This window comes from Mus caroli, chromosome 18, assembly GCF_900094665.2.
Source record: "Mus caroli chromosome 18, CAROLI_EIJ_v1.1, whole genome shotgun sequence".
NCBI lineage: Eukaryota > Metazoa > Chordata > Mammalia > Rodentia > Muridae > Mus > Mus caroli.
The window spans coordinates 33846073-33873252 of NC_034587.1; the positions used below are offsets into that span (position 1 = coordinate 33846073).

Here is a 27180-nt window from a genome sequence, read left to right on the forward strand (position 1 = left end):
GTGGCTCACAACCACCCGTAATGAGATCTGACGCCCTCTTCTGGAGTGTCTGAAGACAGCTACAGTGTACTTACATATAATAAATAAATAAATCTTTAAAAAAAAAAAAAAGTCAGTCTGATCTACATAACAAGTTCTAGGCCAGCCAGAGATACACAGTGAGACCCTATGTCAAAGAAGCACAGGCTGGTTAATTAGACTCACTATGGATGGCATTTATATAGTCTGTTACAGCAGTGTCTGTTAACACAAATAGGAGACCCAAAAATGTGATGTCACCTTTTCAATTGTAAGAACTCTGGATTCATTTGTAGATTATGACCACTGTGAATTAATACTTTGAGAAAAGCTAAACTTCAACTCAGACCAGAAAACAGCAACAGAGAACAGGTAGCCCCTTTGTACTATATCAGTTTTATTTTTAATGATTTTTAACACTTAAAGATGAAAAACCAAACCTAAAGAAACTGGCTAGCACTGTAATTTTATGTAGAATGACAGCATTATTTTTAAAAATATTTATATATGAGAATACTTGCTGCATGTGCACATTTGCATCATATCGTATGCCTGGTGCTTGTAGGTCAGAAGGGTTTCAGATCCTTTGTAATGAGGTTACAGCTGGTTGTAAACTCAAGTGCTGGAAACTGAACCCAGTGCCTTTGCATGCGCAGCAAGTTCTCTGAACCACTGAGCTATCTCTTCTTTTTCTGACATTTGGGATTTTAAGTTAATGGCTCTGGCTCAGAAAGATGGCTCCAGTGGTAAAAGGTCTTCCTGAGAAGTCTGTCAACCTGGGTTTGATTTCGGGGACCCCCCTGTTAGAAGGAGAAAAGAAACTCATTATGAGCTGTCCTTTGAACTCCACATACTGATACTGTGGCAGAGGTTTATACACAAATAAATGTTTTTAAAGAGAAAAAAGCTAATGATTCACCCCAAGAGCCTATTGGAATCCCCTAAGGAATCCACTGCAGAGCAGTGCTGAGATTTTCACTGCTGCTCTTCTGAGTACTGTCTAAAAGTGATTTTGGATACAATATTTCTTTCAATTACACCTCTGTAAAACTTTCAAAATCTTAAATTGCTCAAATGGCACAGTGGCACATGCCTTTAATTCCAGTACTTGGGATGCTGAGGTAGGTAAATCTCTGAATTCAAGCCTGGCCTGGTCTAACATATGAGTTCCAGAACAGCCAGGGTTACATAGAAAGACCCTGTCTTTTTCAAACTATTGCTCAAATATTCTTTCTAGGACCTCACGTATTATATTTTAAAAAGAATATTCATGTTTCACAAACTTTGGGTTACAAGGCTGGTGAGGGTTAGACCCTGGGTTGTCAGGCTTGGCAGTATTTGCCTCACTCAGCCATCCTGCTGGCCCTCAATCACTTTGTGCCTAGCTGGTATAATATGATCAAATGTGATTGTGATCCCAGCATTACATAGAATTTGGGGATATTCAGGACCGCATTAGACCCATGTCAATAAATAAACACAACTTACTGTAGTTATAGACTCTAAAACCTAAGAGTGATTGTGTTAGTTGCCTTTGAGTCTGTACGCTTTGGAGATTGCTATTTTGTTAGCTTAACTTCAGATATTAAAAAGTTTACCAGAAAGATTTTGAAAAATAAGAATAGCAGTTATTGAGGGACAGTGGTTGAGAAAACAGTATAGGAAGAGAATCAACAGAAATGAAATATGTATGAAAATCTGGAAATGAAACCCATACTGTGCATACTGTTTAAAAAACAAAAATAGGGCAGAAGAGATGGTTCAGCAGTTAGGACCACTTGCTACTCTTATAGAGGACCCAGGTTTGGTCCCCAGAACTTACATGGCAGCTAACAATTGTCTGTAACTGCTAAAAATATATCAATAATAATAATAATAATAATAATAGTTGGCTATTTTCAAATTCATAATCTTGCCTAGTAAAAGTTTATATATAATTACAGTTGCTACAGGATGCTTGGCACGTAATTATTTATGCCAATTTATCTTAGTAAATATTTAATATGTATCTTAACTATTTAATGTAATTTCATATCATAGAATCTTCTTTCATCAGTTAATTTCATGTAATCTTTAATTTTAGTCGCAGTCTGGCAGAAGCTTGTTCAGATGGAGATGTGAATGCTGTTCGTAAATTACTAGATGAAGGCAGAAGTGTAAATGAACATACAGAAGAAGGAGAAAGCCTGCTGTGTTTGGCTTGTTCAGCAGGATATTATGAACTAGCACAAGTAAGCAGAAATAATCTTTATTAATTTTAGTAGTGCGGGGATCATCAAATTCAGGGCCTTGTGTATGTGAGGTAAGTGTTTTCCCTCTGAGCTACATCCTTAGCCCCAAAATAATCTTTAGTTTTTAAAATTATAGAGGAGCTTGAGTGTTTTATTTACTTTTATTATTTGTAGAAGAAACTATAATTGGAAGCCAGAGACCCTCCCTTCCCTTTTCCTTTAGAAACATACACAATTAATTTTTTGTGTATATGTAACTAGTTTATTTTTATAGCATGTATTCAAAGCTAATCATATTAAATAAAAATCACTTAATATTTTAAGCCTTTAAAAACATTTTATGTACATATATTGTATATGTTTGAATATGTGTGTGGGTGCATATATAGGCCAGAAGTAGATGTTAGGTGTGTCTTCCTTAACCACTCTCTACTTTATTTATTGACATAAGGGTCTCTTACCTTGGTGAATCTGATTTCACCAATTTGCTACTCTTAACTAGCCGCTTGCCCTGGAGATATATATCTGCCTCTCGAGTGCTGGATACTCCAGCCCTCAGGTTTTCATGGTAAATCCTATCCATTGAGCCATATTCTTAGTTCTAAACAATGTCTCTTATATAGTATATAAGCTGGGCAGTGGTGGCACATGCCTTTAATCCCGGCACTTGGGAGGCAGAGGCAGGCAAATCTCTGTGTTCAAGGCCAGCCTGGTCTACAGAGTGAGTTCTAGGACAGCCAGAGCCACACAGAGAAACCCTGTCTCCAATAGAAAGAAAAGAAATGTATGTAACTGGGGCTTCAGAGATGGCTTTAGTTAGTTGTTAAGAGCAGTGGCAGCTCTTTAAGAGAACACAGTTTTGATTCCCAGCACCTACATGGCAACTCACAATCATCTGTAACTCCATTTCCAGAGGATCTGATGCCTTATGGCTTCTGCAGGTACCAGACATACAGGCAGGCAAAGCTCCCATACACACAAAATCATTTTAAGGAGAAAAGTAGAATAGGTCAAGTGAGGACTTGAGTTTCAGTTTGATTACTGGGGCCCATGTAGTGAAAGGGGAGAGATCCAGCTCTCACACGTTGTCCTCTGACTCCCATATGTGTGCTGTGATCCTTGCATGCCCTCTCTCACACACAGAATTAATAACATGTAATTTAAAGGAAAAAAAGTATCCAGCACATAACTAAGGTGGTTGTGCCCAACTATAATTCTAGTACTTAGAAGACTGGGGCAAGTAAACAACAAGTTCAATGAAAGTATAAGGTAAAATAGAAGTTTATTTTTCCTCCATTCAGATGCTTCGAGTTTTAATGTTTTTCCTTCTATATTGAACAATATTGGAAACAACCATTTTTATTGTTCTCTTGCTAGATAATCTCAAACACGGCACAAATTCTTTCACAAGAGCAGACATATGTAATAGGATAGCTAATGAGAGCTTTATTTAAAGATTAATATGTGGAGTTGAAGAGATGGCTCAGTGGTTAAGAGCACTGACTGCTCTTCCTGAGGTCCTGAGTTCAATTCCCAGCAATCACATGGTGGCTCACAGCCATCTGTAATGGGATCTGATGTCCTGTGTTCTGGTGTGTCTGAAGACAGCTACAGCGTACTCATATAAATAAAATAGATAAATAATTTAAAAAAAAGAAAGAAAGAAAAGATTAATACATAATAGCTAGAAGTGGTGGTGCATGCCTGTAATGGCTTTTGGGTTGTAGAGACAGAAGAATCTGGGGTGCAGGGTTGTTCTTGGCTGCCTGGTTAGTTTGAGACCAGACTCTCAAATAATACTGTAAAAATATTACATCTTGGGACTGGAGAGATGGCTCAGTGGTTAAGAGCACTGGCTGCTCTTCCAGAGGTCCTGAGTTCAATTCCCAACAACCACATGGTAGCTTATAACCATCTACAATGAGATCTGGCGTCTTCTATTGGCCTGTAGGCATACATGCAGGAGGAATGCTGTATGTGTAGTAAATAAATCTTTAAAAAGAAAAAGTCTCAGATGAATGGGTAGAAAAATATAGCATCTGACCTGTCATCCTGACCAGTAAAATTGAATTTTCCTCAAAGGTGATTATTTTTACTTATTTTTTATCCTTATCTCAAAATGTTACCTCTCTGATTGAATAGTTTCTTGGTGAGTATGATTAATAGTAAACAACAACCTCTTTGTGTTTTTTTAAAGGTACTACTAGCTATGCATGCTAATGTTGAAGATAGAGGGAATAAAGGAGATATAACTCCTCTGATGGCAGCTTCTAGCGGAGGTTATTTAGATATTGTGAAATTATTACTTCTTCATGATGCAGATGTCAACTCCCAGTCGGCAACAGGTATGTAGAAATTAAAGGAAAATTTGGCATAATTTATTATAACGTGATGAATAAGAATTGATTACTGTGCTGGGCATGGTGGCGCACGCCTTTAATCCCAGCACTTGGGAGTCAGAGGCAGGCGGATTTCTGAGTTCGAGGCCAGTCTGGTCTACAGAGTGAGTTCCAGGACAGCCAGGGCTACAGAGAAACCCTGTTTCAAAAAAACCAAAAAAGAAAAAAGAATTGATTACTGGAGCATTGGTGAGATAGCACAGTAGATAAGGCACGTGCAGCCAGGCCTGATGACCTGAGTTCAGTTCCTAGGATCCACATGTCAGAAGAGAACCAGCTCTTAAAAGTTCATCTCTTACTTCCACACTCTGACCATTCATACGCATATCCTGCCTCATGCACACACAAAACAAATAAATGTAATTAAGAAAAAATAGATTATTGGAGAAAATGAATGGAAATCTTCTGAAAATAATCTTGACTTTTATATCTTTAAAAAGTCTTGTAGTTGTTGAGTTATGGTCTCAACAGGTGGACCAGGGTGGTTCTTGTTCTAAAAATCCCCCTTTCTGCCTCCAGAGTGTTGGAAGTATAGCATGCACTACTGAAAAGTTTTTAAGCCAGTGTGTAGCCTTCCTGAGTTCCTAGCACTCAGTAGGTTGAAGTAGGAAGTAATTGAGTTTAAGGACAGTCTGGGTCTTGTCTATAATCTTAGCATTTAGGAAACTGAGGCAGGAGGGTTGCTGCATGTTTGAGATACACGTTGGATACCAAGGGAATTCCAGGACAGTTTGAGTCTGCATAGTAAGACATTATCAAAAACAGTATAGATTGTATTTGGTCAAGATGAACAGTTTTTCTGCTACAATCTTTTCTTTTGTCCCAGTAATAAATAATGTATAAAGAAAAAGTTGTGCTATATTTCCTGTAGTTCTTTATTTCATTTAAGTATAGCTCCTTTGACTTTGAATGTATTTACCATGTCAAATTTTCATTTATAGTATGCTGAGTACATTTATTAATAGTAAGAGAATGCTGCTCATCCCCAACTTACTTGTCTCTCCTTTTTTTTATTTTAATGCCATAATTTTAGTAGACTAACTACTGATATATATCAAAAGTATGATTTAAATTCAGATCTGGTGAGAATAGTTGGTATAGTACTGACCATGCAGACTTGAAATCCTGGGTTCAGTTCCCAGCACCACATAAACCACAGGTCCTAATTACTTTCCTGTTGCTGTGACAAAATACCGCGACCAAAGCAACTTATAAAAGAAAACATTAAATTGGGTTTGTAGTTTGAGAGTATTAGAGTCTATGATGGTGGAACAAAGGCATGGCAGTTTTATGAGCCATGGGGGACCTTCTTATTCAAACTACATTTCATGTCCTGATTTTGAACAGGCTTGTGGCCATGTCATAATACAAAATACATTTATTTCAACTTTGGAAGTCCTTGCAGTCTTTCACAGTCTCAATACTGTTTTAAAGTCCAAGTTTTTTCTGAGACTCAAGGCCAGCAGTTCTCAATCTGTGTTTTGTCCCCTTTAGGGATTGAACAGCCCTTTCACCGGAGTCATCTTAGATCATTGGAAAAAACAGATATTTGACACAATAGCAAAATTACAATTAAGAAGTAGTCATGAAAATAATTTTGTGGTTGGGGGTCATCAAAACATGAGGAACTATATGAAAGGGCCTCAGCATTAGGAAAGTTGAGAACTACTACTCAAGGCAATTTCTTAATTGTAACCCCTTTGAAAATCAAAAATCAAATTATGTGCTTCCAACATATAATGGCACAGAATATGTATTACCATTCCAAAAGGAAGTGATGGGGCATAAAGACAAACTACTAAACCAAAGCAAGATGGAAACCCGGAAGAGCAAACTCCACTCCATGTGTTATATCAGAGGGTTTAGATTGTTCTTCCCTTCCAGCTTTGCAGCCTGCTTCACACTTCTTTCTCCCTGTATGCAGGATAGTTCCACTCCCTATATCTTGAGATCTCCAATTCAATCCAGCTGTCACCTACAGTTTTATGAAATGACCTTTCAGAGCCTCCATACAGGGAGGCTACAAACCCGTGCTACACACGGGGGTTCATCTGTCTGCTTGGGCTCAAGTCTGGCCCCCTTAAATCCCATTTACACAGCAGCTTTCATTTGTTGTTGCTTTCTAGGAACAGAAAATTCCTTAAAGCCTTTTTATAAATTGGAAGCATAACTAAGTGTGGTCTTTATTCTGCCCTTTATTTTTAATGTGGATCAGGCCTCACCTTGATCTCTTTACCTATTTCAGCATAAGCCTTGACTCCAACATTAAAATTCTTGGTGTTCTTTTTTTTTCTTCAAACTGTATAAATTCTATTTATTTTTATCTCACTTGTTTATTTTCATTGTAATTATAAGAGTGCTTACTAATACAGAGTCAGTATTATTAGGCTGTCTTTAAAATCTCCAACAAAGATCTTCGTCTGTTATTGTCAATTTAGCCTCAGGCAAATGCTTAGCACAAGAACAGGAAGCTGGCACTTTCTTAGCCAAAAAAATCACAAAAATGGTCTCTAGCCCAGTTGCTACTTGATTCTCTCTGAAACCTCCTAAGCTGGACCTCCACAGTCCAAATTGTTCTCAGCACTACTCACCGTCTTCCAAGCTCTTATTAGAATGGTTCATTAAGCTCTGCTTACAACATTCAACTATTTTTTTAGTCCAAAGTCCTGAACTCTTCTACATTCATCCAAAAACCACATGGTCAGTCTGTCACATCAATAGCCCACTCTCTGGCACCAACATCTGTAATTGTACGAATTTCTGTTGTGTGATAAAACACTATGACTAAGGCAAATATAAAAGAATTTGTTAAATTGACCTTACAGTTTCATAGGGTTAGAGTCCATGGTGATAGAGCAAGGCCATGGTGACAGGAATAGCTGAGAGCTCATGTCTTGGTCCCTAAGCAGGAGGCAGAAAAAAAATACTAGAACTGACTCCAGACTCAAAGCCTACCTCAGTGACAGACCTCCTCCCACCAAGACACACTTTCTAATACTAACATTTCTACCAGCTGCTGACTACGTATTTAAATAGGAGGCTGTGGGAGCCATTCCTGTTCAAACCAGGTTTGGTGGTACTTGTCTAGAATCTCAGAACTTTCAAGCCTAAAGCAAGAGAAGAATTCTTATGAATTCTAGGTCAGCCTGGACTAGAGTGAGAAACTTTATCTGTAAAAAATAAATAAATAAAATTCTTTTGAAGGTGTTAAGCTGAGAGGAATATATACGTATGTTGCTATGTCATGTTGTGAATGTAAGTGTGAAAATTTGTCTTAGGGCAGGAGAGATTATATACCATATAAGATCATATTCTGCTGTTGCTGAGGACCCAAAATTATTTCCCAACCCCAGCTCAGGTGGCTCACAACCATCTGTGACTGTAGCTCTAGGAGGATCTAACAGCTGTGACTCTGCCAGGACCTGTATGCATGTGTACATATCCACATTCATATATGTGTAATAAAAATAAAATTCTTAAGAAAAGATATATGTCGGGCTGGAGAGATGGCTCAGTGGTTAAGAGCACTCACTGCTCTTCCAGAGGTCCTGCGTTCAATTCCCAGCAACCACAAGGTAGCTCACAACCATCTGTAATGGGATTGGATGCCGTCTTCTGGTATGTGAGAAGACAGCAACAGTGTACTTACACACATTAGATAGATAGATAGATAGATAGATAGATAGATAGATAGATAGATAGATAGATAGATAGAATATTTTTTAAAAAAGAAAAGAAAAGAAAAAGAAAGGAAAAGGTATATATCTGGAGGAAAATGTACCCAGAGCAATGAGTTGACTTTTGAATGGATCTGTTAAAAACATTAAAAAAAAAAAAATCAGTGGGTAGAAATAAAATGTTAAATGTTCTAAGTTATACAGTATTCATAGTAAAGGAGTCATTTTGAATAATATTTTAGAATTTTATTTTCATTTTGTTTATTTAATTTTGGGGGCATATAGCCTTGGTTGGCCTAGAACTCACAATTTAGACTAAGCTGGTCTCAAACTCAGATCTACTTGCCTCTGCCTCCTGAGTGCTGGAAAAATAGAAAGAAACCTGGTTATGTATCAGTCAGTAGGTATGTGCCAATGGAATCGTGGTATACTCTACAAATAGCTAATAAAAGTACCTTACCCCTAAAACATTTTCTCTCAGTGGTTTTTAACTCATATTTAATTGGAAAAATAGAAAAATTAAAGAAGAAGTTGATTTATCCTCCCATAAGTAAATTCCTAATCAAGTATTTTTTTAAAAAATTCATTGATTCGTTTACTTACTTGTGGAGCACATTTCCATGTGTTCCAGAATTGGCCATCAAGTATACTTCTGTCGCTGTCTGCCTCCTCCCTTGAGGCAAGGTCTCTCTCTGACCCAGGGCTCTTGTTTTCTTGACTAGGCCAACAGCCAGCAACCTGTATCCACCAAGGCATGTGCAGGATGTCTGGCTTGTTATGTGGGTGTAGTGATCTAAACTTCAATTTTATCGATTTTGTGGCAAGTGCTTTTAACCATCTCTTCAGACCCTAATCTAGTCTTTTTTTTTTTTTCAATAGACTCTACTATATGCCAGAATCATTTAGGATGATTATTAAAAATATAGGTTCCTAGGCTGATGAGATGGCTCAGCTGGTAAAAGTATTTACCATTCAAGCCTGATGACTGAAATTGACCCCTGAAACTCACATACATATGGAAGGAGAGGACCAGCTCCTAAAAAATTGACTTCTGAGTTCTATATGTATGCACACCATGCTACATATATGCCTGCACACTCTCAAACACAGTACTCATAACTAAATAGATTTTTGTTTTTAAAGGCTTCTAGGATACTACTTCCTTTTATACTCCAAAGCTGTCCAGTCTCAGAGACGGAAGACCATAGCACTGTACTTTGGCTACATCTAGGGAGGTGCTCAGCACTCTTGTTACATGATTTTAGGTGTTTTTTGCTTGGTACCAGATATCCTACTCACCATCTGAGTCTCAGCAGAAATATAGCTATTTTCTTTTGGGAATAAATAAAACAAAACCCAAACCAGGAAGCCGTGGTAGTTTGTATCTGTAGTTCCAGTTTAGACAAGTAGGTGGGGAGTTTGAGGCAAGTCTAGGCTGCAAAGCTGTGCCACCTCGTAAATAAAACAATCAAACACAACCCCTCTCATTATTGATGACTTATACCATGAACTCCATGTTTTAAGTGTGTAGTTGTAGAGTTGTACAATTAATTTACTTTTGTGTTAATTCTGTCACTATTGAAAAATTTCTGTAGATGACCTAGGTTCCAGTCACAGCCACCTGTAATTACAGAGCCAGAGAATCTGATGCCCCTCCCCTACTTCCTCGAGCAGTAGCTCCACATGTGGTACACACACATACACATAAATAAAGCAGACAAAATACCTATAAATACATAATCTAAGAAGATAGGGAGTAAATAAAGGATCTCTGTCCATTTGAAGAGGTTTAAGCAACCACTATTCAGTTTTCTGTGTTTAGATTTTCCTTTTTAAAATTTTTTATATTGTCTAGACAGCTAAAATATATAGCATTTTGTATTGGGTTCTGAAGAAATTCTGTCAGAAAATAAAGATATCCTTTAAATTGATGACAATTTATTTAAAAAAAAAAAAAAGCCAGACAGTGGTGACACAGGCCTTTAATCCCAGCACTTGGGAGCAGAGGCAGGCGGATTTCTGAGTTCAGGGTCAGCCTGGTCTACAGAGTGAGTTCCAGGACAGCCAGGGCTACACAGAGAAACCCTGTCTCAAAACCCAAAAACAAACAAAAGAACTTGAGCTGGGGTTGACTTTTTACATTTGTAATTTCAGCTACTCTTGAAGTTGAGGCAAGAGAATTTTGAGTTCCAGACTAGTGTGGGTGATGTGGAAATACTGCTGGGTTGGGATGCGAGGAGAAAGTGTTGGTCTTCCATGTGTGAGAGACCATGGGTTGACTCTCTAGCATACACAAAAACAACAACAAACAAACATGTCACTTGAGATAGAAGTTGTGGTGGTTTATGCCAAGAAATTGGAGAGAGATTACTAGAATAGTAGTATGCCACTTATTGACTTGTAGTTTTTAATTTTTTTTTTTATTCTTTGTTAGGGAACACTGCACTGACTTATGCTTGTGCTGGAGGATTTATTGACATTGTAAAAGTGCTTCTTAATGAGGGTGCGAATATAGAAGACCATAATGAGAATGGACACACTCCCCTGATGGAGGCAGCCAGTGCCGGTCATGTGGAAGTTGCCAGAGTTCTTCTGGATCACGGTGCAGGCATCAACACTCACTCTAATGAGTTTAAAGAAAGTGCTCTGACACTTGCCTGCTACAAAGGTACTGTCTATGCTGAAATACGTATCATTGTTTTTACAACAGCCTCAAATATTTGAATATTATTTGGGTTAATTTTGTATTTCTCTTCACCTGAGTATTTGAATGAATTTTATATTGTTTTTTTTTCTTGTCATATAAACTTACCTTATAAGCTATAAAGGCATTTTAACTTGTATCTCTGTATAATTCCTATGTATATATTTCTTTATTATTTTTGTTTATTTAGTTATGATGTTAACCAAACAACTTGCAGATTCTAGGATTTCTGTTATTTAGTACTCTTCATTCTATCGAATTTTTCCCTTAAAGAATTATAAATAGATCTACTAATAGACAGTTGATGTAGAAAAACTGAAAAATATGGTGTACCGCAAAGAAAATTTAAATGACCTGTAATATTACCATCCAAAGATGAAAAAAGCATGTAAATGTATTTTAGTGTATGTCCAGTATATTTTTAAGCAAGTTTTTTGGATGATTACACAATATGTCAGTTATATTTTCTAGATTCGCTTGCTTGCGTATACCACAAAACACAGTGAGTTGTATAGAAGAGAAACTCAAAAGTAACTTACATGTGCTAGTATTGCAATTTCATTTTGTCCTCAGTATGGAAGAGTGTGATTTTTCTGTGGTACGTATGTCCTAGTTTATTGGTTCTGTGCTTAATGCTATCTGTAGTCCAGGAGGCAGCTAGAGCACAATAGTCTGTACTTGAAGGTGAAGAGGGTAAGAGCAAAGTAGCAACTGCCTTCCAATTTAGAAAGTTCCTTTTAAGAAGTCTTTCTAGAAGCTTCACTTTGTAACTCTTACTGCATTGTGCTGACTTCCCTCTGCTACAAGGAAGGCAGGAAATTGTCTTTTAAAAGTTAGGCATATTGCCACCTAGATAAAACCGAAGTAGTCCGGTGTCTCAAGAATAATAAGTAAGAATGAATGTTGAGTAGGGAACTCACAATCTCTGCTGAATTCATAAAATGAATACACCAGAATTTCCTATTGTTGGAGACAGTTTCTAATTTTTTCTTTTTTAAAAATTATTTAATTATTATTGTTTTTATTATTTGAAAACATTGATAATATCTTTGTGTAGACATTTTTGCCTAATCCTCTTATTTTCTTAGGATAAATTCTAGAAGTGAAATTGCTGGGTATTTTTAAGGCTTTTGATACTTACTTCCAGACTGCTTTCTAGAAAGGTTGAACCAGTTCACTAGGTGTCTCAGATCCCACTAGATGTCTGAGAACCCCTTTACCAACCTTATACCCTCTCCAGTACTGGGTATTATCATTCTCTTTACTCTCTGTCATTTTGATGGCTAAAATAATGGTATCTTATTTAATATCGCCTCTATTAGCTTAATGTCCATTTGTATATTTTTTGAATTACTATTTTATATCCTTCATGTATTTTTACACCGGAATGTTGTTATTTTTTTATTGGCTATTAACATTTTTAAATTAAATGTATCAAGAAGATTGTAATTATTTTTAAATGGAGTTTTTGTGTATCTGCTTATTATAGTGAATTATGGTAATTTTCAGTCTATTTTTCTAGAAAATGTTATAATATACTTTATCTTGCTTTCTATTTGATTCTAGTGTTTTGATAGTATATTAAATCAAAGAACAAGCATGATTACTTAAAGTAGAAATATGTACTTTAGGAAGTCAGTCTTTAAAACTTAGCCTTAACCTTATTGAAAGTGCATAAAACCATTTAATTGATAGTCCATTCTCTAACTTTATTTTTAAGGCCATTTGGATATGGTTCGATTTTTGCTTGAAGCTGGTGCAGATCAAGAGCACAAAACCGATGAGATGCACACTGCCTTAATGGAAGCTTGCATGGTAATCTCATTATCTTCATTTGAAATCTTGTGGGGAAAAAATCTGAGAATTATTGTTGTTACTGTTGTATGTGTGTCTCTGTTCTTGTGTGTGTGCAGGTACATATACATGCCTTTAGAAGCCCAGAGGACAGACAACCTTGGGTTTTCCTCTCTAGACTCCCATCCACTTTACTTGTTAAGGCAGGGTCTTTCACTGATCTGAAACCTCATAAGCACAATAGGCAGTCTGGCTTTGAGCTTTAGTGATCTGAATGTCTACCTCACTGTTGTATACCATTACACCTAGTTTTTTTCTCCTCCCTCTGGTATCTGGTGACCAGACTTATGTCCTCATGCTTAAAAGGCAACCACTTCAACTGAGCCCTATTTCTAGTTAATGTTTGGCTTGTATTTTTAACCAAATTCTAAGTAAAAAAACAGATAATGCTTTAATATATGGAATTTTAGAGGATAATAGAAACTTGTAATCCTGATGTAGTGTTTTTAGTTTTAAAGTTAAAAGTTTCTTTTAATTTATTTTTTACATTAAATTTTTTCCTTTATTTTTTGTGTGTATATTATATAAAAAAAGAATTAAATCCTAAACATTGAATTTCAGTATTCATCTATCATATGCATCCATGAGTTTGAACTTAGGGTTTGAATATTGTGTGTGTGCATGTGTCCATTTGTGTATGTATGATATGCTTATAACAAGTATTAAGGTCAGTATAAAGTGTGAAGTCAAGAATTTAGAGTTGAGGACTGAGAATCTGCAGAAATGGCTCAGAGGTTAAGAGTGTGTCTTAGTCACTTTTCTATTACTGTAAGGGGATACTATAACAAAGGCAACCATTATGAAAGAAAGCCTTTAATTCGGGAGCTTGTTTATGGTTTCAGAGGGTTAGTCCATCATCATGATGGCAGAAGTACGGTAGCAAGCATGGCACCAGGGCAGTAGCTACGAACTACATCCTGATCTATAGGCAATAGGCAGAGAAAGACTCTGAGACTGGTGAGGGCTTTTGAAATCTCAGAGCCCAACTCCAGTGACACACCTTCAGTGAGGCTGTACCTCCTAAATCTGCTCAAGCATTTCACCTACTAAGGACTAGACATTCAAATATATATCTATGGAGGTCAGTCTTACCCAAGCAACCAGAATGCTTAGTGCAAAGGGCCTAAGTTCATATCCGAGCACCCACGTGGTAGCTCACATCTGCTCTTTGAGATCCATTGCCCACTGGCATCCTGGCATGAGGTATCCATAAACTTATAGGCATACAAATATGCACATAATAAAAATAAATATTTAAAACCAAAAAAAAAATCTGAGGATTAGAGTGGAGCTCTGTGGTTAAAATATGGGCTTTGTATTTGTAAGACCCTGATAAATAATTTATATATAAATAAAATCTTTATTTTACATATTTAAAATATTCTTTGCCTTGCTCAACAAGTCGATGAGGCCAAGACAGAAGAGTACTACTCCATAGGGAGACTTCACTAAGTGACAAAATCCCAAGTGATAATGACTTCACAATTTCTTATGTCTTTTTCTTGTTTTGTTTTGGTTTTGTTTCTTTGTCAAGTTTTTGTTTCTAAGGAAGAGCTAATACAGTTTCTACATTTGAAAGCAGAATCCCTCTAAATTTGAGAGTATTGTTGTATTTGATCTGACAATTGTTTGAACAGTAATTTTTTTTTGAGGTTCTGTTGACTGGATTTGATAGCTTCTTTTCTTTTTTAATTTCAAAGAATATAAAAATTTAGTTATTTGGAATTATAAGTATTCGGTACCAGGTTAGATTTGTTTTAGAAAATTTTGAAATTTGTGAAAATTAAGATAATTTAAACATTTAAAAATTTTTTTGTTGTTGTTCATTTGTGTTTTGCCTGCATGTATGTCTGTGTGAGGTTGTTGGGTCCCTTGGAACTGAAGTTACAGTCAGTTGTGAGCTGCCATGTGGGCTCTGGGAATTGAATCTAGGTCCTCTGGACGAGATGTCAGTGATCTTAACCACTGAGCCGTCTTTCCAGCCCCTTAAACATTTAAAAAAAAAATAGTATTATTAGGTGTTAGGTAAGGTTTAAGTGCTGATAATAATGTATAATATCTAAGCTATATCAGCTTTCTTTAGTTCCTAGTTTGTCATCCACATAAAAAAAATCTCTAAAATTCTTTCTTTGCTTTACCTCTGATTATCTACAGGATGGACATGTAGAGGTGGCACGTTTGCTTTTAGACAGTGGTGCTCAGGTGAATATGCCTGCGGATTCCTTTGAGTCTCCATTGACTCTAGCTGCCTGTGGTGGACATGTTGAATTAGCAGCACTGCTTATTGAAAGAGGAGCAAATCTTGAAGAAGTTAATGACGAAGGATACACGCCTTTGATGGAAGCTGCTCGAGAAGGACATGAAGAGATGGTGGCACTTCTGTTGGCACAAGGTAAAGCCATTGTACTTTATTAAAATTAGCCTTGTGTGTTTTGCATGAGTTGAAGTAAATAATGTTTTGCCACTGATGAGAAAATAAATTTTCTATAGCTTAGGCAGGCCTTGAATTTCAATCAAATGAAAGTTTCCATACCTTAAACGGAATAGCCTAAGCAGAGATGGTAGGTGATTATTGTCTTATTTGCATACTGTATATAATTCTTTTGAAGCTAGTTCTGTCTTTTGTTGTGCTTTCAGGTGCAAATATAAATGCCCAGACAGAAGAAACTCAAGAAACTGCTCTTACCTTGGCTTGCTGTGGAGGCTTTTCTGAAGTTGCAGATTTCTTGATTAAGGCAGGGGCTGACATAGAACTTGGCTGTTCTACACCTCTCATGGAGGCTTCTCAGGAGGGACACCTGGAGTTGGTTAAATATTTGCTGGCTGCTGGTACGTGGCTTTAAAAATGCCTTTATCACAGAAAGAAAAATATAAATAATACTTATGCCTCAAATCTAAAAACATTGAAGTAAGAAATAGAGAGTGCAGTGGTGGCTACCAGAGTCTAGGGATAGTATAAGGGCATGAAAAATCTACAGCAAAAAAAGGGGAATGTTGGCACACTGCCAGGGTTTACCTTCTGCACCCCAGTTAGGGGTATGGGGAGAGAGAGGATATGAGGATGTAAATGCAGGCATGCGTGTTGTCACAGCACACACACTGAAGTGAGAGGACAGCTTTGAAGACTTTTCACTGTGGATTTCAGGAGTCAGACTCTGGTCATTAGGCTTGTGCCATAAGTGTTTTCACTTGCTAAGCCATATTTTCATCTCCTATCAAAATTTGTACTATGAGCAGACTGGATGTTTTTATCTCCAATATATATTTATATATGGTGATAGATAATAATTTATGTGATCTGATTGTTCCAGCGTGTTAGTAACATAACACTGAGCTCCATAAGTGTATACAAATATTATTCATCTATTAAATAAAATTAGGGTTAAGGATGTAGCTCAGTGTAAAAGGGCTCCTCAGTATGCATTAAGCTCTGGTTTTGTTAGTTTGTCATGCTAGCATCAGGTACTAGGGAATTCCGCTAAGGATGGAAGATCACCGAGCAATATTCCAAGACCTAGTCTTTAACAGACGTCTTACTATTGTTGTTTTTTGTTTAGTGGTTTGCTTATAAACTGTCTGTTCTTTTCTTTTGGAAGAAAGTTTAATTTTTCCTGTTTAGTCTTTGATGATAAGAAGAGATGGCTGTAGCATGATACGTTAAGGCTGTAATTTCTTGACATTTTAAGTTGCCTCAAAAAGAAAATCAAGGGGTTTGGGAGAGGTGAGTCAGCTGGTAAATAAAGCACATGTCATGCAAGCATGAAGGTCATACCCAGATCCTATGTAAAAGTTGGGTGGGCATGATGTAATCCTAGGGACAGGAAATCTGCAGATCAAGCTGACTAGCTGGACTATGCCAAGCTTCAGACTCAGGGAAAGACTCTACATCAATATATAAGATAGAGAATCATCAAAGAAGACACCGATGCTACCCTTTGGCCTTTATAAATATTTGCATATATGTTCTACATATATGTGCACATGCACATAGACATGGTAATGCACACAGCAGTTGTACATAGACCCAAAAAAGTAGGAAATAATTTTACAAGCAAAATCTTTCTTTCAAATATTTGTGCATTATTCTTTATTAAGTAATATCAAGAAATAGGTACATTTTTTAGAATTTATGTTGTCTGAAGGATATGCCAGAAAATGTACTGATAAAAACATAAACTTTAAAAAAAAAACAAAACATAAACTTTTAGGAGATGAAGGGATCTGCAACCCTATAGGTGGAACAACAATATGAACTAAACAGTACCCCCAGAGCTTGTGTCTCCAGCTGCATATATAGCAGAAGATGGCCTAGTTGGCCATCAATGGGAAGAGAGGCCCCTTGGTCTTGCAAACTTTATATGCAGTACAGGGGAACGCCAGGGCCAAGAAGTGGGAGTGGGTGGGTAGGGGAGCAGGGTAGGGAGAGGGTATAGGGGACTTTCGGGATAGCATTTGAAATGTAAATGAAGAAAATATCTAATAAAAAATTGAAAAAAAAACATAAACTTTTGTCTTTTAGAAGCAATATTGAATTTCTCATTTATCAAGGTCTGATACATTGTTTTTCTTTTTTGTTGTTGTTTGTTTTGTTTTCACAACAGGGTTCTCTGTGTGTAGCCCTGCAAATGGAACTGATCTATAGATCAGGTTAGCCTTGAACTCACAGAGATTTGCCTGCTGGGATTAAAGGCGTGGCTTCTCTTTGCCACCAAACCCCAGCCCTGATACATTGTTTTAAATCTAAATTCTAAACTGGTGGCACATGCCTATAATTTCAGCACTGGAGAGGCAGAGGCAGGAAGATCCATTCTCTTCTATAAATTGAGTTCTAGGCCAGCCACCGATTCCTATTGAGACCTTGTCTCATACAAAACAAAACAAGACAAGAGAAGACAAAACAAAAAGAACTTTAGGTGGAAGCAGGAAGATCAGGACTTCAAGTTGGTCACAGAGCATATCTAAGCTATATGAGACCATGTATACACAAACCAAAAACAAAACGAAAGAACTTACTGAATATTAGACATTCTTACTCAGATTTTGTATTATTTCTATTACTTGCCTCTAGTCATTGTGTTATAAAAAATATTAGCTGAGTGTGGTAGTGCATGCCTTTAATCTCAGGAGGCCAAGGTAGGCGAATCTCTGATTTCAAAGCTAACCTGGTCCACGTGCAAGTTGCAGACCCTGTGTAAAATAGACCATATGTGAAAAAGAAAGAAATATTATTAAACGCATTCTGTTTCTATTTTTTGTTTTTTTGAGTCTGGGTCCCTATTGGCTCCTAACACAGCCTCTGGGAAGGATATCTGGCTGTTTTTTTAATCTTGAAACTTAACTGATGCAAAGTTCAAAGTTGCTACATAATCTCATCAAGATAACCCAGCTAGTATTCAGTAATTAACCCTGGAGTCCCTGGCATTACTTTCTGTTGTCTCAGTTGATTCTCATATTTGCTCCTACTGCTGATTTGAAGGATATAGTTCCCAGAGTTCTCTGATTAGAATGATGACTCTAACATTAACCAGTCTTTTTCTTTTTGGCTTTGGTATGAGTTTTTGTTTTTGTTTTTTTGGTTTGTTTGGTTTTGTTTTTTTTTCTGTGACAGGCTCTTGGAGTACAGGCTGGTCTTGACCTCAAACTTCTGTTGCTCTTCTGGCTTTTACATCCCAATTTGGAGTTATGGGTGCGTCCTATCATGCTCGGTTTGTTGCCCACCCAATTTTAATTCATGGTCAATCTCATTTCATGTATATATTTCCTACTTCCCCTATTTATTTTCTTAGAATTATTTTTATTTAAAATAAACATTTATACTTTTACTTTTATTATATATTTATTTACTTAAAGTTTTATGCATCAGGTATAGTTGTGCACACCTTTGATCCCAGCATTTGGGAGGCAGAAGCAGTCAGATGTCTGAGTTCAAGGCCAGCCTGGTCTACACAGCAAGTTTCAGAGCATTCAGACCTATACTGAGAAACTGTTTCAAAAACAAAGAAATAAAATAAAAATAAAGTTTTATTTATATAAGTATATATGTGTGCCTGAGTGTACACCATATATATGCAGTGTCCATAGAGGCCAGAAGAGGGTGAAAGATCTCTGGAACTGGAGTTGGGTGATTGTGAGCTGCCATGTGTGTGCTGAGAACTGAAACCAGCTCCTCTGTACGAGGAGCAGGTATTCTTACCTCTGATCTCTCTGCAGCTTCTAACTGTAGTTTGTAAAACGTTCAAAGTCAGTTTTTATGAAGATACATAATGATTTTAGTATATTTGTAAAAAATAAAATTAGGGCTGGATAGATGGCTCAGTGGTTAAGGGTACTGGTTCCCCATCCAGAGGTCCTGAGTTCAATTCCCAGCAACCACATGGTGGCTCACAGCCATCTGTAATGAGTGCTGATGCCCTCTTCTGGTGTCCAGCTGTACATGCACATAGAGTACTCATTTTAAAAATCTTAAAAAGGAGGAAAAAAAGGAAAATTAAAAATAGCCACAGTACTTTTTTTTTGCTTCTAAAAAGCAAGGTAGGCTGGTTTTGGTAACATACCTTTAATCCCAGCATTCAGGGAGGAAGATGCAGGGGAGTCTCTCTGACTTGGAGTCCAGCCTGGTCTACCTAACCTTCTACCAGAAAGCTTGAGATTACATAGACCCTATCTCAAAATACCAATAAAAGAAAACAAATAGAATATAAATAGGGTCAGTGGCTCACTGTATAGACTAAACTGGCCTCCAACTCACAGAGGTCCATTATGTTGGGATTGGAGGTGTGCACTACCATGCTTGGCATGCATAAAGAATTTTAATTTGCAGGATCTCTGTAGTTTTTCATACTTTTTCCTTGTGAATTTTGGTAGTGGTGGTGAACAAATGGTGAGTTGATTCTGTAATTATACTTGACATTTTTTTCCTTATATTTTCATAAATTAATGGTTAACTCTAGAGGGAAACTTGGTTATATTCAGGTAGAATTTTTAAAAATAGGAAGATATTATCAATAATATTTCTATAACTTCATCAGTTGTTACCTGATTTTTCAGTTTTCTGGTTTTCTCTTTTTTTTAATAGTACTTTTAATTAGCCATTATCATAGTTTAGGTCACTTAGATTATAAGAGGTTGCAAAATAGAAGTATCCTAGCAGTCTGTTATTCTGTTCTCGTTCATTAGCTGAAATTTTCTGTAAAAAGAAATCTACCTATATTCAAGATTTAGTAGAAATTTGGTAGATATTGGAGGATAACATTTGACTTGACTTTCCTCCCCTTTTATTTATCAATTTCTAGAAATAATGAGACGATCCCCTAGTATCCTTCAAAAGTAGGCAGTGTAGTGGAGGAAGAAGAGAGTTTTAGATTACTATTCTGTGTGCATACTTGTGTGTTTGTGGGTATGCGTGCATACATGCATGCATGTACGTGCATGACCACAAGTACACCACAGTGTGGGTGTGGAGGTCAGACTACAACTTTGTGAAGTCAGTTTTCTTCTTCCTCTTCCTACCTTTCTGTAGATTCCACCAATCAAACACATGTTGTCATACTGAGGTAGCACTGCAGAGCTATCTTACCAGATGTTAAGGTCCTTTGGGCTCCAGGACCCAAAGGTTAGGGTTAAGAAATGCATATCTTTCTTAAACATTTAAAAGAAATGCCATAAATTCATGTTTGTAGTTCCAATTTAGAACCATTAGGTTTTTATTTAACTTAAATAATTAATGTTTTTCTTTCTTTTTTTTTTAATACCAATAACTTTTTTTTAAAGATTTTTTATTTATTAATTATATGTAAATACACTGTTGCTGCCTTGAGACACTCCAGAAGAGGGAGTCAGATCTCATTACAGATGGTTGTGAGCCACCATGTGGTTGCTGGGATTTGAACTCAAGACCTTCGGAAGAGCAGTCAGTGCTCTTAACCACTGAGCCATCTCTCCAGCCCCAATGTTTTTCTTAATGAGAAAAAATTTTTCATTTTTACCAAATAATTATTTACTTGATTTATATCATATTATCTATAGAACTGTTTCAAAATTCCCTAATTAAGTGTTTTGCTTTTGTATCTAGTACTTAAGGTATATTTTGTAAGATATGCAGGCAAATTTCTCTGCTTTAAAATAATTAGGTTTATTGCATTGTTATAAGGCAGAACACATTTCTATGAAATGTATTTAGAGGAAATAAGACAAAAGGGGGAAATAGGAATACTTAACTGTATTTTGATGGCATTTTCACGTTTTAAATGCTTCAGTTTCACTTTATCGTAAAACTGGACTAATGTAATTCTTCAATTTCAGGGTAAATGTGTGGTTTTATTTTTTTTTTCTAGGTGCTAATGTGCATGCTACCACAGCAACAGGAGACACAGCTCTAACCTATGCTTGTGAAAATGGACATACAGATGTTGCAGATGTTCTACTTCAAGCAGGGGCCCATTTAGTAAGATTTTTTTAAAATTTCAAATATTTATGCATGAATGCTAATATTCATATCTATCATCTAGAACATATTTGTAATGATCAGTGATTTACACATTTTGAATAAAATAGGGATTGGTAGTATGGCATACAAGTCTTGCCAAGACTTGACAAGTTGAGTTTAATCTCCAGAACCCACATGGTAGAAAGTGATAACCAACTCTCAAGTTATCTTCAAACCTCATGTGTACATGTGGTTGCACATACACACTATGATTTTTAAAAATCATTTATTTATTTATTTATTTATTTATTTATTTATTTATTATATGTAAGTACACTGTAGCTGTCTTCAGACACTCCAGAAGAGGGCATCAGATTTCATTACGGATGGTTGTGAGACACCAACCATGTGGTTGCTGGGATTTGAACTCAGGACCTTTGGAAGAGCAGTCGGTGCTCTTAACTGCTGAGCCATCTGACAAGCTCACACACTAAGTTTTAATTGAACAAAATAAGCCTCTGGTCACCTGTAAGTTGTTAAATGTACTAAATGCATTTGAAATACGTTTAATAGCAAATACCATTTCTTTTCCTAGGCAAAAAACTATTAGTTTCTATTCTATTCATCCTATCCTCATTTAACCTGTATTTTCTAAAGTGCTATTTATTATGTATATCATAAAATTCAATGATGTTTTCACAAAATAAAACAATTTGTTAATTCGCTTTGGGTGGTTGACTTTTTCTGACTGCATTTAGAAGGAAATTTACTTCTGAAGATGTAGGTGAGTGGTAGAGGGCCTGCCTGACATGTGCAAAGGCCCAGGTCCAGCCCCCAGTATGACAAAAGAAGAAGACAAAAGTTGATACTGTTAACCATCTTCCTAACAATATCACCATATTCTGTTTTCTTTATCCTTTTGTATTTGACTTTTCATAATATCAAATTATGTGGCAAGTTCATATGTATTATAATGCTTAGAGCTATGGAAAATTATACATAGTACAATGAATAAATAATTATAATACTTACATGTGTGAGATATAGTTGGAAATGTAGAGAATTTTAGTATTTTCATTTATTTTGATAAACCAATACAGATACCTTTTAATCATTTCAATAACAAACGTCCCCTATTCAACCTGAGAATGTTGTTGAAAAATAATTGAGTAAAATTTAAGTATATAATATGGTTTACTATTATCATTTCTACTAATAATAAATGCTGCAATGATAACTGTTATTCATTTGTTTCCTGAGACAGGGTTTTGCTGTGCTTTTCTGGCTGGCCTGATTTTATGTAGACCCCAGGTTCTTTTCTTAGCCTACTACATAGTGGAATTATAGGCTGATTCTACCACAGCATTCGTATTTATTTCTTTTTTTCCTAATAAATATATTTTTAAAATTTCTTTAATTATTATATATGTGGTGTATAAGTGCCACAGAACACGTGGGGGTCAAAGGGCACCTTTGGTGTGTCAGTTCTCTCATGGGATCTAGAGATTGGACTCAGGTCATCAGGTTTGTGTGATAAGCACTTTTATCTGTTGAGCCACCTTGTCAGCCCACTGTGTGTATTAATGGTGGTGGCGTGAGGATGGAGGCTAGAAAATGGAGGCTAGAGGATGATGTTGTTGTTCTTCCATCATTCTCCACCCTTTATCTTGAGGTAGAGTCTCTCAATTAAACCCAGAACTTAGCAATTTGGTTAGTCTAGCTAAGTGGCTTCTCCTGTCTCTCTTCCATGTGCTGACCTAATAAGCAAAGCACACCATACAAAACTGGCATATATGTTGGTGCTATGGATCTGAACTCTGGCCCTTATTGCACAGCAGATTCTTTCCCTTTTAAGGCCTCTATCAACCCTAGAGAGCCCATTCTTACTAAGCAGGTTTTGCCGTATCAGTTAACATTTCTTCAAGATAATTGATATTTATGACAATAGAACACAGTATGCTGACTGTTTATTTTTCTTCTCCTTTATTTTTTGTATGCTGTGTGTCATGCATACTGTATGTAACACACCTCTGCACAGAGGCCTGAGGAGAAGTCAATTATTCACTCTATCTAATTCCTTGATTGAGTCTTTCACTAAATCTGGAGCTAAACTGGCAGCTAGCAAGCACCAGCAATCTCCTGTCTCTGTTCCCATAGCACTGGGACCACACCCAGCTTTTACAAAGGTGTGTGTGTGTGTGTGTGTGTGTGTGTGTGTGTAATTAATTCTTTCTGGAGAAAGGTGTATTGTGTAGAATACCAATGGGAGTCAGAGGACACTTGGCAGGAGTCATTCTCGTGTTCCATCCTGTTGGTTCTAGGAATCCACCTTGAATAGTAAGCCTTGGTGGCAAACAAGCCCAGGCATCTCACACTCGTTACTCCATTTTCTATGCAGGAAGATTTTTAAAAATATATTCCAAATGCTGTGGTGTCACATTATTCCAGGCTGTTTCCTCAAATACTGTAGAAAACTTCACAGCAGAAAACTGAATTTTAATATATTATACATTCTCAGTTCTCTCCTACTACACCAATATTAAGGATTAATTTGCATGCTAAAAATGATACCACTAAACTATATTCCCAGCCTTACTCTTTTAATTGAGATAGAGTCTCATTAAGTGGTCATGTCAACTTTGAATTTATTCTATAACCCATATAGGCCTCAAACTTGAGATTCTTCTGCCTCACTCTCCCAAATAGCTAGAATTACAGATCTATGTCACCAGGCACAGTTACTCCTTTCTTTGTTTTTTTCTTTGTAGCATACTTTGCCAAAACATATGTGACTTGGCTTCTATTATCATGGTCCTCTAGTCCTATTCACTATTAGTTTCAAGTTAAAGGCAGAGAACTTGCAAAGCAAAGTTTGTTTTGTTTTGTTTTTGTTTTTAATTATTTATTTAATATATATGAATACACTGTAGCTGTCTTCAGACACACCAGAAGAAGGCATCTGATCTCATTACAGATGCTTTTGTGAGCCACCATGTGGTTGCTGGGACTTGAACTCTGGAAGAGCAGTCCCTGAGTGCTCTTAACCACTTAGCCATCTCTCCAGCCCCCAAGTTGTTTGCTGTTGGTTTTTGTTTGTTTGTTTGTTTGTTTAATAGTATGGTTTGAGTTTTAAAGTACTAAGTTGCCTTTCTCCTTTGTTTGCTCTATCCAGGTATTCTTTTCCCTCTTTTCTTCAGTTTTGATATATACTATGATGTCAGTATTTTCCAGGCTTTCATTGTCCAACCATTTTATACTTCAGACATGATTTTTACTAATAGGTGATTGTTTTAAGTCATAATTTTCAAAGATCTTAAGAGATAGTCACTTCATATTTAGCTGGCAATGTGTTTGGAGAGTGTCTTATATTTTCAAACTATTTGTGGAGATAATTCTCTTTGTCTTCATTGTAGCATGTTGATTTCAACACTTAAACAGGACTTGTTAAGATAAAGGAACTGTAGAATTTCTTTCACATGAATTTTCCAACAGAACAATTCATAAATTTGATAAATATTACGTTCTTGTTCCTTGGCCTGTCATTCATTTTAAGATCTATACTGTACTGTACTGTACTATACTATACTACTGGTAGGGAGTTTCTGTACTTAAGGATTTTTATCTCATAGAGAACAACTTATGTAGATATTAGAACTAAATACATTGCTTTCCTATTCATTTAATGAGATTTTGTGACTCAGTGTTTTATTTCATTTCATGTGCCTGCATTGTCATTCTAAATTAGTCCACTAAAAGGAAGAAATATCTATGGAAGGCATCTTATAAGTCTATACACTAAATATTGGGAAAGTAACTTAAATCATTTCATCAAGTCTCTAATTTGATATGCATAGTTAGAGAGGTTCATGCTTGTAACCCTAGTGCTCTGGAGACTGAGACAGACTGTTGAAAGAGTTCCAAACTATCCAAGGTGCATACTGCATTACATCTTACCTGGGCTATTATATGAGCCTGTCTCATAAAACAGAATCAAAGCAAAACAAAAAGCCACATCTGCCTCATTATTCTTATTTGTAAAATAAAATGTAATACTATCTTCTAGATTTTTATTATGATCATGTAAATTTTACTATGGTCATTACGAATTCCAAAGGTAGACAATACAGTGTAATAAATGTGCCTTTTCTTATGCTGACAGATAGTAGACTTGAGTCATTTTTGTTTTGTCTGTTTTGTGATATGATCTCATGTAACCCAGGCTTTGCCTGAACTTGCTATGTAGTAGATAAGGATTACCTTTGAAGCTCTGATGCTCCTGCCTTCACTGTGTGAGTGATCTAGTTCAGTTGGTAGAACTAGTATACGCGAGGCACCTGAGGCTTCAAGTTTGCTTGAGCAGAGCATCATGGCAGAAGCATGAGGTGGAGGGTACTCTTTGATTCTTGGCAGATATTAAATGAATAGAAGCTTTATTTTCATATTCATATTATTATATATCTATACCTAATATACTGTTTTATGTGTGTTAAGGAAGGCAGGAGAGATGGCTCAGTAGTTAAGAGGATGGCTGTTTTTCCAAAGGACCAGGGTTCAATTCACAGCATCCATATGACAACTTACAACTGCCTGTAACTCCAGTTCCAAGGGATCTGACACCTTCTCACAGACACATATATAGGCGAAACACCAATGCACATAAAATAAAAAAAAAATAAATTATTTTTAAAAATACCATACATAGAAAATAAACTCAGAACAGTGTTTAGTGTGTGGCTTTCTAAAACTTTTATCTGATATTTTTATTTTATTAGCATACATTGTACACAACAGTGAATTTAATGATAACATTTTCACACTCACATATAATGTATTTTGATCATATTTACTCTCCCTTTCTCTCTCCTACTTTTCACTGATTTCCTTCTTCCCAAGTAATCCCCCTTTACTTCCATGAGATTTGTTGTTTTTTAAGAGCCAGTGAATTTAGTTAAGGTTGCTTACAGGAGCTTAGGTGAGATTATTTATGGGAGTATGGCAACTTACCAGTAACTACATCAGAAGAAAATGTCTCTCCCTCACACAGCAACCATTAACTGCCTCTAGGTCCTCAGGGAGGGATAGGGCCTTGTGAGGCCCTACCCCCAAGCAACTGTTAACTGCCCCTCCCCCTTCCGTGAGGGAATGTTGACAACTCAATGATGTTTAGGTCTTATGCAGGTAAGCACAGCTGCTCTGAGTTCATGGGTGTGATGGGCTTGTCATGCCCCAGAAGACAGCATTCCATAAGACTCTACCCCTTCCTCCAATTCTTCCATTCTTTCTACTCCCTCTTCTGTGATAGTCTCTGAGCCTTGGTGTTGGGGTAAAGGGTGATAGGGTTATCATATAAGACTAAGCACTCAACAGTTATTTATTCTCAGTACTTTGCAGTAACACTAATCACAATAGAATGAAGCAACTTTGACCAGAGCTGGCAGAACAGCACTAATCTATTGACATAAGTGTAGTTTTTTGTTGTTTGTAAAATGTATATGCTGTGTGTGAGGGTCCCTCTGAAGACCAGAAGAGGCTGTCAAAACCACCTGGAGCTGGAGTTACAGACCTGATGTGGGTGCTGAGAGAACTCTGGTCTGAAAGATCTGGTAGCCCTTTTAACCACTGAGCCATCTCTCCAGTCTCTCAACATAAATATTTACAGGCTATTTTGACCATCTTACATGTCCACTTAGTAAAACAACAATAATTGCTTCCTCTCTAGAGCTTGTGGCCAGCATGGACTTTTGAGTAGATTTTTTGTTGTTTTAAAACAATCCCTGAATTTCTAGACTGCTGGAAACATAGATATGTACAAGCCATACCCAGACATTCATTTGAAACAGCCCATGTTCTTATGAAGTTATTTGATGAACAG

The 27180-nt window shown here is 36.6% G+C and overlaps 1 protein-coding gene across 6 annotated transcripts in view; it reads left to right on the plus strand.

The window, feature by feature from the left end:
* LOC110285020 (ankyrin repeat and KH domain-containing protein 1) overlaps window positions 1–27180 on the plus strand; it is a 106409-nt gene that overhangs the window by 20852 nt on the left and 58377 nt on the right. For all 6 annotated transcript variants that reach the window (XM_021151052.2, XM_021151053.2, XM_021151056.2 and 3 more), the window contains exons 4-10: window positions 2102–2249; window positions 4447–4594; window positions 10760–10993; window positions 12750–12844; window positions 15038–15275; window positions 15521–15712; window positions 21217–21326. In XM_021151052.2, coding sequence (XP_021006711.1) covers window positions 2102–2249; window positions 4447–4594; window positions 10760–10993; window positions 12750–12844; window positions 15038–15275; window positions 15521–15712; window positions 21217–21326 — 1165 coding nt within the window. The remainder of the gene's footprint in view (window positions 1–2101; window positions 2250–4446; window positions 4595–10759; window positions 10994–12749; window positions 12845–15037; window positions 15276–15520; window positions 15713–21216; window positions 21327–27180) is intronic.